This window comes from Electrona antarctica (genome assembly GCF_951216825.1).
Source record: "Electrona antarctica genome assembly, chromosome: 24".
Lineage (NCBI taxonomy): Eukaryota > Metazoa > Chordata > Actinopteri > Myctophiformes > Myctophidae > Electrona > Electrona antarctica.
In genome coordinates this window covers 2160022-2173432 of record NC_136803.1, presented here as the reverse complement: position 1 = coordinate 2173432, position 13411 = coordinate 2160022, and the positions used below count along the sequence as shown (strand labels likewise).

General features: G+C 48.9%; 1 protein-coding gene across 1 annotated transcript in view; it reads left to right on the top strand.

Moving 5' to 3' along the window:
* Positions 1 to 13411, top strand: part of LOC306917172 (solute carrier family 15 member 1-like) — a gene marked incomplete at its 5' end in the record, with an annotated part of 43825 nt that overhangs the window by 2261 nt on the left and 28153 nt on the right. Inside the window, 6 exons of the mRNA XM_079495305.1 lie at positions 350 to 413; positions 2940 to 3059; positions 5717 to 5816; positions 8530 to 8620; positions 10430 to 10513; positions 10633 to 10715. Coding sequence (XP_079351431.1) covers positions 350 to 413; positions 2940 to 3059; positions 5717 to 5816; positions 8530 to 8620; positions 10430 to 10513; positions 10633 to 10715 — 542 coding nt within the window. The remainder of the gene's footprint in view (positions 1 to 349; positions 414 to 2939; positions 3060 to 5716; positions 5817 to 8529; positions 8621 to 10429; positions 10514 to 10632; positions 10716 to 13411) is intronic.

Genomic DNA, 13411 nt, shown 5'->3' with positions numbered 1-13411 from the left:
GAACCCCTGATCTAGAGTTTGAATGGACAGGTTTCAGTCAAAAGGGAGACATCGAAGAGGAAGGATGGAAGGGGGAAGGATCAACATACTGTATGTAATGTCAGAACAGGTTCTTCTGACATATATCCATATATGGAGATCTAAGGGTTTGAGGTGCACGGCGCTTGTTTTACCTGACAAATATTACTATGTCATCATTTCTTGTTTTATTATTATTATCATTATTTTTACAACTGAATATAGACAGGAAAGATAGAGACAGGGAGAGACATGCAGCAAAAGGCCGTCATGAGCAGGACTCGAACACGTCAGGCCAGAGTCTACATGTGGCATGTGCCTGGACCGCTAGGCCAGCGGGCGCCAACGGCAAGTGTTTTGGTTCAAGAAGACATGCACTGGGGCACGGTGGCACAGTCGGTAGTGCTGTCGCCTCACAGCTAGAAGGTCCTGGGTTCGATTCCCGCTGGGGACGCTGTGGGCGCTGGGGGCTTGTTCCCTCCTCCGCTTCATCAGTGCCCATACCCGAGGCGGGGTTGGCGAAAGGGCCTTTCTGTGTGGAGTTTGCATGTTCTCCCCGTGTCTCCTAGGGTAGGTACCCTCACAAAAACATGCAGTAATCCTGGTCTCTAAAACTACCTCCCCCTGGCCATCCGGGGCGCCTGATGGAGGGGAAAGGAACTGGTCGGAATAACGTGTTCCTTCCACGCGCTACGTCCGGCCAGGGAAATTCCCCCCTGTCAGGTGAAAAGAAGCAGCTTGGACTCCTCATGCATAGAAGGAGGCATGAGGTCAGTCCGCTGCCCCCCCCCCCCCCCCCCCCCCCCCCAGGTTGGCAGAGGAAGTGTAGCGCCCAGGATTACATTAGATAATTGGCACTGGGTGAAAAAAGTGGGTTGCAAAATCCTGGGATAAAAATTTAAATAAAAAAAAAAGACAAAAAGACATGCACTGCCATTATGCAATTCTAATAGAAGTACTCTATTAATAAGTAATTAGACGCCTACTGGATATAATATCTTATCACATACAGTGTATATCGTAAAGATAATCCACAATATTTGACAGTGAAGGTTATGCAACATGCAAGTTAATGCACTTCAAAACCCCTTTAGACCTGAGGTCGATTCTAAAAACAAAAGTTTTCTGGAAATACTTCAAATTTATATTAAAACATTACAAAAATGTCATGCTGGTATATACTGTACAAACATACTGTAGCAACATGAACCCCAAAAGGGGTTCCCGTCCTGAATGAGTTAATATAATAAAAAATCACACCCGTGTGAACTGAGTGGTGTAAGGTTTTATATACTATGATCAGCTGTGGTCTGACGTAATGTCTGACATTAAAGATCTTTGGCTAGGTAGACTCGTCTTCTGATGTGATGATTTGTGACCATGAAGTTGATTCAGCTGGAGTTTTTGTCCGATGTGAGGTATTATATAAGGTAAGGTATTATATAGCCTGATCAGCTCTGATCTGACGTAATGAAATCACACCTGGATGTGATTTCACAACTGGCTTTTTTTGTGCAGAGAAAATGACCATGGTTGCTACGGTCATCCAGTTCACCCGGGTGTGATTTAATTACGTCAGAAATTATTTTGAACATAGCAACCATGCTCATTTTTTTCTGCACACAAAAGCCAGTTGTAGGAGTGGTTTACACCACTCAAAAATATATATCTTTGCAAATAACTACAACACACGCATACATACATACACGCTATAATCAAGAAAGACATCAATCAGATCAGTATAAAATAAATCAAATTAAGTAGCCTCAATACTACATGCTTGAGGAGAGGATGTTGAATGATATAAAAACCTTTCTTTATCTAAACAAAATAATCTTTGAACCGAATCCGTCTGTGTGTCCTTAATAAACCTCTTCTTATCAATGTATTTACCTTAGTCAGTACAGCTGTGTCATACTGTGCCTAATGTAGGACTCTAGTCTCACCTGAGTACAAATTAATATGGCTCCGCCTCTCTGCCTGAGGCTCCGCCTCTCTGCCTGACGGCACGTTGTGTTCTACCCGTGAGAGTTGTACAACATATCGGTGGTGGTGAAAAAAGTACTCCATTTCTTTACTTAGCCCATGGGCGGGAACCCTTTTTGGTGTTTTAAGCATTATGTTTTACTTTAGCTGTTGAAAAATAGCAGATATGCAAGCTCATAGCGCGGCACCCGCGCTATGAGCTTGTAGATCTGCTATTTTTGAAAAATTGTGAAAATGTGGCGCAAATCTTTGGAACCCGGGCTCCCCCAGAGTCAGGTAGAGTGGCTGGAACCCGGGCTCCCCCAGAGTCAGGTAGAGTGGCTGGAACCCGGGCTCCCCCAGAGTTAGTGTCGAAGTGTCCTTGAGCAAGAAACTGAACTAATTGCTCCCGATGTGCTGGTTGGTGCCTTGCATGGTTTGCGTCGCCATCGGTGTGTAAATGGGTGAATGTATACTGTATGTAAAGCGCCCTGGATTAAGGCGCTATATAAATGCACCATTTACCATTTACATAGGTACAAAGAAATTAGAGAAACGGCTGGATGGCACTTACATCCGCCTTCTAATGAGAGCGCAAAATCTCTCTTGGAAGAGCCACCCATCGACTTCTCTAATATACGGCAACCTTCCCCGTGTTTCTTCACTAGTCCGATCCAGAAGAACACAGTTTGCCGGCCACTGCTATACAGAGCTGACAATGAGGTTATATCTTCCCTTCTTCTCTGGAGTCCTGCCTCAAAGCAGACCAGAGGTAGAAAACTGTCGTTCCCTGATGTCATCGCTATAGTAGGGACACATGCATCAGTAAAGCAGGAACTGGGGGATGGCAATGAAGGACCGGGAAGTCTGGCGTGGCATCGTGAAATCCGAGATCTCGACGGCGGTCGAAACATGATGATGATGATGTTCCTCCTCCTCCTCTCTCCCCTGTGCAGGACCATTGTCTACCTGTCCATCGTGTACACTGCGGGACAGGTCGTCATGGCGGTGAGCGCCATACACGACATCACGGACCACAACAAGGACGGCGTGCCCGACAACATGACCTTCCACGTGTGAGTTGAGAAACACGCCACGAGGCAGTGGTTCACCAACTATGTAGCCCCGTGAGCCCAAAACAGAGATTTAGACGTTTCGCCCCCCCCCCCCCCCCCCACCCCCCCGGGGGGACGTTTCGCCCCCCCCCCCCCACCCCCCCGGGGGGACGTTTCGCCCGCCCCGGGGAACCCTAAAACTATGTAGCCCCGTGAGCCCAAAACAGAGATTCAGACGTTTCGCCCCCCCCGGGGGGACCCTAAAACTATGTAGCCCCGTGAGCCCAAAACAGAGATTTAGACGTTTCGCCCCCCCCCCCCCCCCCCCCCCGGGGGACGTTTCGCCCCCCCCGGGGGACCCTAAAACTATGTAGCCCCGTGACGCCAAAACAGAGATTTAGACGTTTCGCCCCCCCCCCCCCCCCCCACCCCCCCGGGGGGACGTTTCGCCCCCCCCGGGGGACCCTAAAACTATGTAGCCCCGTGAGCCCAAAACAGAGATTTAGACGTTTCGCCCCCCCCCCCCCCCCCCCCCCGGGGGACGTTTCGCCCGCCCCGGGGAACCCTAAAACTATGTAGCCCCGTGAGCCCAAAACAGAGATTCAGACGTTTCGCCCCCCCCGGGGGACCCTAAAACTATGTAGCCCCGTGAGCCCAAAACAGAGATTCAGACGTTTCGCCCCCCCCGGGGGACCCTAAAACTATGTAGCCCCGTGAGCCCAAAACAGAGATTTAGACGTTTCGCCCCCCCCCCCCCCCCCCCCCGGGGGACGTTTCGCCCCCCCCGGGGGACCCTAAAACTATGTAGCCCCGTGACGCCAAAACAGAGATTTAGACGTTTCGCCCCCCCCCCCCCCCCCCACCCCCCCGGGGGGACGTTTCGCCCCCCCCGGGGGACCCTAAAACTATGTAGCCCCGTGAGCCCAAAACAGAGATTTAGACGTTTCGCCCCCCCCCCCCCCCCCCCCCGGGGGACGTTTCGCCCGCCCCGGGGAACCCTAAAACTATGTAGCCCCGTGAGCCCAAAACAGAGATTCAGACGTTTCGCCCCCCCCGGGGGACCCTAAAACTATGTAGCCCCGTGAGCCCAAAACAGAGATTTAGACGTTTCGCCCCCCCCCCCCCCCCCCCCCCCCCGGGGGACGTTTCGCCCCCCCCGGGGGACCCTAAAACTATGTAGCCCCGTGACGCCAAAACAGAGATTTAGACGTTTCGCCCCCCCCCCCCCCCCCCCCACCCCCCCGGGGGGACGTTTCGCCCCCCCCGGGGGACCCTAAAACTATGTAGCCCCGTGAGCCCAAAACAGAGATTTAGACGTTTCGCCCCCCCCCCCCCCCCCCCCCCCGGGGGACGTTTCGCCCGCCCCGGGGAACCCTAAAACTATGTAGCCCCGTGAGCCCAAAACAGAGATTCAGACGTTTCGCCCCCCCCGGGGGACCCTAAAACTATGTAGCCCCGTGAGCCCAAAACAGAGATTCAGACGTTTCGCCCCCCCCGGGGGACCCTAAAACTATGTAGCCCCGTGAGCCCAAAACAGAGATTTAGACGTTTCGCCCCCCCCGGGGGACCCTAAAACTATGTAGCCCCGTGAGCCCAAAACAGAGATTTAGACGTTTCGCCCCCCCCGGGGGACCCTAAAACTATGTAGCCCCGTGAGCCCAAAACAGAGATTTAGACGTTTCGCCCCCCCCGGGGGACCCTAAAACTATGTAGCCCCGTGACCCCAAAACAGAGATTTAGACGTTTCGCCCCCCCCCCGGGGGACCCTAAAACTATGTAGCCCCGTGACCCCAAAACAGAGATTTAGACGTTTCGCCCCCCCCGGGGGACCCTAAAACTATGTAGCCCCGTGAGCCCAAAACAGAGATTTAGACGTTTCGCCCCCCCCCCCCGGGGGACCCTAAAACTATGTAGCCCCGTGACCCCAAAACAGAGATTCAGACGTTTCGTCCCCCGGGGGACCCTAAAACTATGTAGCCCCGTGACCCCAAAACAGAGATTCAGACGTTTCGTCCCCCGGGGGAACCCAAACTAGTGAAAATAGCCGATCTACAAGCTCACAACGCGACGCTTCCCGCCGCGTTGTGAGCTTGTAGATCGGCTATTTTCACTACTTCTTAAAACATTTGTTTTCTAATTCATGGAATGTCTTTGATTTTTGTTTCACTTCTTTGTGAAATTACTCAAAAGAATCATTGAATTTTTGTTTTTAGTTCATGTAAATCTTTGCTTTCTATTTGGGGAATGTTTCTTGAAAATGTGTTGAAATAATAACGACTAGAAACGAAATGTGGGAAACAAAGAATGAAGGGACCCATCAAGATGTGTCCCACTGAATGAAGGGACCCATAAAGATGTGTCCCACTGCTTGGTTAATTAGTGAGTGCACGTATTAAGGCGCACGCACGTCCCTTCATTGAGACTACAACACAGTATGGGAGCCCGCTAGTATCCCCCTAAAATCGTTAAAACTAAAGAAAGCACCAAATTTAAAAAAATAAACACTCATCTCTTACTTTCTCTGATGACAACCTAAATCATGAACCTTGGTTGAAAAGAAACAAAACAAAAAAGTTGTCATTCATGATTTAAGTCACATTTTATCGTACTGGAAAAGGCGTAGATATTTCCTAAAATAGATGTATTTTAGATGTATATTTTATACTATTTTCCCCCAGGGCCCTGTCCATGGTGGGTCTGTTCCTCATCGCTCTGGGAACAGGAGGCATCAAGCCCTGCGTGGCCGCCTTCGGTGGAGACCAGTTTGAAGACCATCAGGTGAGTTCACCGCACGCACGCACGCACGCACGCACGCACGCACGCACGCACGCACGCACGCACGCACGCACAGCACTGGTGCATCTATATTATATAGGCCACATAGGCCATCACCTATAGGGTGGCAGTTAGCCCATAAAGCGCCATTCGCGTAACTTGTAACATGTTATTTGGGTTTAGTCTGGCCGCCCGCGAAACCCATAAATCGATTCAGATAAGGTATGTTTTTATCCATGTTTTGATCCGCTCGAGTCGATAGCCTATACTCACATTAGCATCGAGGTGTCGAGTGTGACACTGGAGCGCGCCATCTTAGATTGCGCGCGCATCTACGTGCGTTCAATGTGCTGCTTTCAATCGCTTATGTCCAATTCGGCGCCAGGATTGTCGTTTCTGGTCAAAACAAGGTTTATTCAGCGGCCGACAGCCGGCGCTGTGATTGGTCGGGACAACAACAACTGGTCAAGACAACACACACACCATTATGGCGTTATAACATCCGGGTATTTGGCTCTTCAAAATAAGGGTTGAAAGGGGCAATTAATTCATTAATTCACCCATTTTGGGCAGGAACCCCTTTTGGTGTTTTAAGCATTATGTTATACTTTAGCTATTGAAAAATAGCAGACCTACAAGCTCATGAGCTTGTAGGTCTTCTATTTTTGAAAAATTGTGAAAATGTGCTTCAAATCTTTGAATATATATTCTTTCAGAGTTTCAGTCTTTAACTCAAAGCTTCTGGGGGGGGTCCCTGGAACAAAACATATATTCAGATGGGGGTCGGCGGCCAATTACATATCATTTTTGGGGTGCTTGACATGAAATATTGAGAACCACTGATACAGAAACATGAGGTTTTTCAGAAAAAAAAACATTATTTATATTTATATTTTTTAAATTTCGATGTGAGGCCTAAATAGGTTAAGTCTAGCCGGGAATGTGTTAGTAGAGGCGACACAAACGCACGGGAACTGGCGCGAGAATAACAGAGTCGCCTACCTCTTGTATACCAGTTCCCATGCGCTCCCCCGGGCCCCGCCATGCACAGCACATGCACACACACACATCATGCATAGATAGATGCTCCGATTTGCACGTGCATACACACGTGCAAACATACTGGCGCACGGGTACAGGTGTTTCTCTCGGTCACCCTCTGCCTCACTCTATCTTTCTCTATCACACACTGACACACACACACACACACACACACACACACACACACACACACACACACACACACACACACACACACACACACACACACACACACACACACACACACACACACACACACTTATCAGAAGCACATGCTTTGAGTCAGCACTGCTGTCAGGTATTCATTCCAAAGCTGTTGTTTATTAACAATCAGTGACAGCACCACACACGCACACACACACGCACGCACGCACGCACGCACACACGCACGCACGCACGCACGCACGCACGCACGCACGCACGCACACACACACACACACACACACACACACACACACACACACACACACACACACACAGAGTTATCAGTAGCACCTGTAGCACAGCGTGTCTCTGTTGCTTTACGTCTTTACGACGTCGGTTCAAGGCCGCGGACAGCACTGATGATCACTGGAAGGTTGCCATTACGTAACTCTGGACAAATGGTTCAATTAACCACTTAAACCCTATATTTATTTAACAGCAGATATTTCTTCTATTATCAAGGCTACCAGGTCCAAGCAGTACATTGATTGAATCAATAAAACTGTCTTTTGCCATCTTCAGCAATTGGTTAATTGATTATATCGTCCTTGATTTGATCTGAAAACTGCTTTAGCTTTATCTGCTAAAGCGAAACTGGCAGATAACTAGAGTAGACAATAATTGTACTTTGCACTTCCATTGCTTGTTGTCTTTTGAACTCCTACAGACTTTTGATGTTCAAAGTACTATTGCATAAACATACTGTATGTGTTCATTGTGCTGTACTGCAGGGGTTCTCAACGTTTTTGGCCGGGGACCCCCGGAAATGCTTTGGCAATGTCTCGGGACCCCCGCCCCGCCCCCTCCCGACCCCCAATATAAATTGACTGCTACAATAACCTTAAACCATTTTGGGCGGGAACCCCTTTTAGTGTTTTAAGCATTGTTATAATTTAGCTATTGAAAAATAGCAGATCTACAAGCTCATAGTGCGCCACCGAGTGGCGCGCTACGAGCTTGTAGGTCTGCTATTTTTGAAAAATCGTGAAAATAGATTTTTTTTTTTTTTTTTTTGGAAAAAATGTTGGGGACCCCCTAAAATAATTTGGCGACCCCCCGAGGGGTCGCGACCCACAGGTTGAGAACCCCTGCTGTACTGTATACGTACAGTACTAGCTGGAAATGCATGCGGAGACGGCGGATGCGTGCACGTGACCACGCCCTGAAGGGCGATGTCACATGCAAGCATCCGCCTGGGTGACGGCTTGACTGCTGGGCGAGCGCTGGCGCTTTGGCATGGGTGGGTCAGATCAACATATGGAATGAATTCTGTACTCGCCATAGGCCATATGATATGATATGATAATATGATTTATGATTTAGGCTTAAAATTAATTGATGTAAATATTTGTGTAAATCTCTATGGGGGGAAAAATGAATGTCAGATTTTTCAGTGGTGCCAGAAACCCACGCCCACTGCTAGACTCTGTCTGCTTTCTAAAGCCTCTGTTTCCCTCCCCGTGTCCGACAGGAGAAGCAGAGAGGAACCTTCTTCTCCATCTTCTATCTGTCCATCAACGCTGGAAGTCTGCTGTCCACCATCATCACCCCCTTCCTGAGAGGTAAGGTCCACCATCATCACCCCCTTCCTGAGAGGTAAGGTCTGCTGTCCACCATCATCACCCCCTTCCTGAGAGGTAAGGTCCACCATCATCACCCCCTTCCTGAGAGGTAAGGTCTGCTGTCCACCATCATCACCCCCTTCCTGAGAGGTAACTTACTTACTTACTGCCCTTTATGCCGGCTGGCATGTAGGGCAGCAACAAAGGATCTCCACTTCAGTCTGTCCTGGGCCAGCGTCTTTATAGATCCCCAGGTGTGATGCAGGGTCTTCAACTCTCCCTCCACTGTCCTACGCCATGTGTTCTTGGGTCGGCCTCTTTTGCGTTTGCCCTCTGGTGTCCAGTTAAGTGCAGTTTTGGTGATGTTGTCTTGTTCTCTACGTATTACATGCCCAATCCATTTCCACCGTCTTCTCATAAGGATGGTATCCTGAGAGGTAAGGACCCAAAGTATAGTAGTAGCCGGTGTTAACCCATTTAGGCCTGACGTCGAAATAAGAAAAATGTTCGCTCTGAAAGAATATATATATTCACAGATTTGTGGCGCATTTTTACGATTTTTCAAAAATAGCAGACCTACAAGCTCATAGCGCGCCACTCGGTGGCGCGCTATGAGCTTGTAGAAGTATAACATAATGCTTAGTTAAAACACCAAAAGGGGTTCCCGTTCCAGAATGTGTTAAGACTTGAAGATTTGATGAGATTTAGCCCCTCAGATCCAAAACTAACGAATATTTTATTGTCGTTAGACAAGATTTGTCCACAATTCCATGCTGTATTGATGTTGGTACCATTAGGATAGATAACAGGCAAACGTTGAATTATGTAGATCGGCTATTTGCACTATTCATCATTATGACAAAGTATATATAGGACTGTTTTTCTGTCACAAATCAAACCCTTACTTAAGGATACAAAGATAATAGAAATATGGGAACGTGGGGATATTTTCGTGGTGATAGGGACTTTAAACGGAATACTTTTAGGAGTATATGGCTGATGTTTGGGTTATGGTTACACTATAGGCGTATAAGAGTGAGGTCTTGGTTGATTTGATTGACATTTATATTCACAGTATGTAGAATGGGTGCACTTCAAACAAAAGTACAGGTCAATGCAAAAACTGCTACGAGGATAAAAAAACAGAAAAATCTGAATATTTAAAGACGTACAAATTTACACTTCCTAAAAGTGTAAATCCTTTGTTTGTGCCGAATCTGGGTTGCACGTGGTTTGGCGAACTCCCTCTGGTGTTGTGATCGTGGACTTTGTTGATATTCATTAAGGAAGTATTTGACAGGTACATACCGTATGGGTATCTTTGGTGGTGCGTAAGAGAATCATGTTCAAGCCAGGTTAGAGTTGATGAATGTAGAACTCAACAAGCAACCAAGCAGTCATCATACATGCTAACACAAGGCTGAGGGAAGTAGGGGTGCTGGGGGGGCTGGAGCACCCCCTCCCCCCAGGACAGGAGGGGGAAAATAATAATAATTTTAATCAAAACAGATTTCTGTTACTAGGCCTAATAAATATGCGCCTTATCCTTGTTCATTGCCTGTGTCACTTTGCTCACGCGTGTGGAGAGGGAAAGTAAAAGCCACTTTTCTGCCTGAAAATGCGCTGTGCGCGTGCATTTTGCGCACCCCCTACTAAACGTTCAGCACCTCCTACTGTAAATATCTTTCCACGGCCATGTGCTAACACAACTGTGTGTGTGCGTGTGCGACTGTGCGTGTGTGTGCGTGTGCGTGCGTGTGCGTGCGTGCGCGTGCGTGCGTGCGTGCGTGCATGCGTTGTGTTCTCCAGCCCAGGAGTGTGGCATTCACACCAAGAGGGAGTGCTATCCTCTGGCCTTCGGGGTCCCTGCAGCCCTCATGGTGGTGGCTCTGCGTGAGTTCCTTCTACTTTCATATACTATCATTTTCCAGAATAAAAAACTACAGAGCTGTCCAAAGAACTGCAGTGAAAAGAGGGATTAACGTTTTTTTTTTTTTTTTTTTTGTCTCCAGTCGTTTTTATCGTTGGCAACAGAATGTACATCAAGACGGACCCCAAAGGCAACATCATGCTGGAGGTCTGCAAGTGTATCTGGGTAAGTCACCAGTGGTGTAAAGTAACTAAGTACTTTTACTTAAGTACTGTACTTAAGTACAATTTTGAGGTATTTGTACTTGAGTATTTCCAATTTCCAATACTTTTACTTCTACTCCACTACATCTCAGAGACAAAATTTGTACTTTTACTTCACTACAATTATTTGAAATATTTAGTTACTAGTTACTTTGGAGATTTTAATTTTGATTAGAAAACACACATTAACCACTTCAATGCTATACATTTTGGCAATTTGAAAATAGCCGATCTACAAGCTCACAATGCGTCGCAACGCGACGCATTGTGAGCATGTAGAACGGCTATTTTCAATAGATTTTGTACACATTTTGAATCTGTGAAATGGGCCATTCTGTAATATGAGTACTTTTACTTTTAGTACTTTAAGTACATTTTGATTCTGATACTTTTGTACTTTTACTCAAGTACATTTTCAATTCCGTACTTGTACTTGTAACGAAGTACTTCTAAATTGCAGTATTCGTACTTCTACTTAAGTAAAACAATTGAGTACTTTTTCCACCACTGTAAGTCACCCCTCTGAAATGTCTTCACCCCCCCCCCCCCACCCCTTTATCCAAGTGTATCTGGGTAAGTCACCCCTCTGAAATGTCTTCACCCCCCCCCCCACCCCTTTATCCAAGTGTATCTGGGTAAGTCACCCCTCTGAAATGTCTTCACCCCCCCCCCCCCACCCCTTTATCCAAGTGTATCTGGGTAAGTCACCCCTCTGAAATGTCTTCACCCCCCCCCCCCACCCCTTTATCCAAGTGTATCTGGGTAAGTCACCCCTCTGAAATGTCTTCACCCCCCCCCCCCCCCACCCCTTTATCCAAGTGTATCTGGGTAAGTCACCCCTCTGAAATGTCTTCACCCCCCCCCCCCACCCCTTTATCCAAGTGTATCTGGGTAAGTCACCCCTCTGAAATGTCTTCACCCCCCCCCCCCCCCACCCCTTTATCCAAGTGTATCTGGGTAAGTCACCCCTCTGAAATGTCTTCACCCCCCCCCCCCCCCACCCCTTTATCCAAGTGTATCTGGGTAAGTCACCCCTCTGAAATGTCTTCACCCCCCCCCCCACCCCTTTATCCAAGTGTATCTGGGTAAGTCACCCCTCTGAAATGTCTTCACCCCCCCCCCCCCACCCCTTTATCCAAGTGTATCTGGGTAAGTCACCCCTCTGAAATGTCTTCACCCCCCCCCCCCCACCCCTTTATCCAAGTGTATCTGGGTAAGTCACCCCTCTGAAATGTCTTCACCCCCCCCCCCCACCCCTTTATCCAAGTGTATCTGGGTAAGTCACCCCTCTGAAATGTCTTCACCCCCCCCCCCCCACCCCTTTATCCAAGTGTATCTGGGTAAGTCACCCCTCTGAAATGTCTTCACCCCCCCCCCCCCACCCCTTTATCCAAGTGTATCTGGGTAAGTCACCCCTCTGAAATGTCTTCACCCCCCCCCCCCCACCCCTTTATCCAAGTGTATCTGGGTAAGTCACCCCTCTGAAATGTCTTCACCCCCCCCCCCCCCCACCCCTTTATCCAAGTGTATCTGGGTAAGTCACCCCTCTGAAATGTCTTCACCCCCCCCCCCCCACCCCTTTATCCAAGTGTATCTGGGTAAGTCACCCCTCTGAAATGTCTTCACCCCCCCCCCCCCACCCCTTTATCCAAGTGTATCTGGGTAAGTCACCCCTCTGAAATGTCTTCACCCCCCCCCCCCACCCCTTTATCCAAGTGTATCTGGGTAAGTCACCCCTCTGAAATGTCTTCACCCCCCCCCCCACCCCTTTATCCAAGTGTATCTGGGTAAGTCACCCCTCTGAAATGTCTTCACCCCCCCCCCCCACCCCTTTATCCAAGTGTATCTGGGTAAGTCACCCCTCTGAAATGTCTTCACCCCCCCCCCCCACCCCTTTATCCAAGTGTATCTGGGTAAGTCACCCCTCTGAAATGTCTTCACCCCCCCCCCCCCACCCCTTTATCCAAGTGTATCTGGGTAAGTCACCCCTCTGAAATGTCTTCACCCCCCCCCCACCCCTTTATCCAAGTGTATCTGGGTAAGTCACCCCTCTGAAATGTCTTCACCCCCCCCCCACCCCTTTATCCAAGTGTATCTGGGTAAGTCACCCCTCTGAAATGTCTTCACCCCCCCCCCCACCCCTTTATCCAAGTGTATCTGGGTAAGTCACCCCTCTGAAATGTCTTCACCCCCCCCCCCCCACCCCTTTATCCAAGTGTATCTGGGTAAGTCACCCCTCTGAAATGTCTTCACCCCCCCCCCCCACCCCTTTATCCAAGTGTATCTGGGTAAGTCACCCCTCTGAAATGTCTTCACCCCCCCCCCCCCACCCCTTTATCCAAGTGTATCTGGGTAAGTCACCCCTCTGAAATGTCTTCACCCCCCCCCCCCCCACCCCTTTATCCAAGTGTATCTGGGTAAGTCACCCCTCTGAAATGTCTTCACCCCCCCCCCCACCCCTTTATCCAAGTGTATCTGGGTAAGTCACCCCTCTGAAATGTCTTCACCCCCCCCCCCCCACCCCTTTATCCAAGTGTATCTGGGTAAGTCACCCCTCTGAAATGTCTTCACCCCCCCCCCCCACCCACCCCTTTATCCCCCTCACTGTATATGTTTATTTTTCCTGTATATTTGTACGTCTCTAAATGTTATGATGAA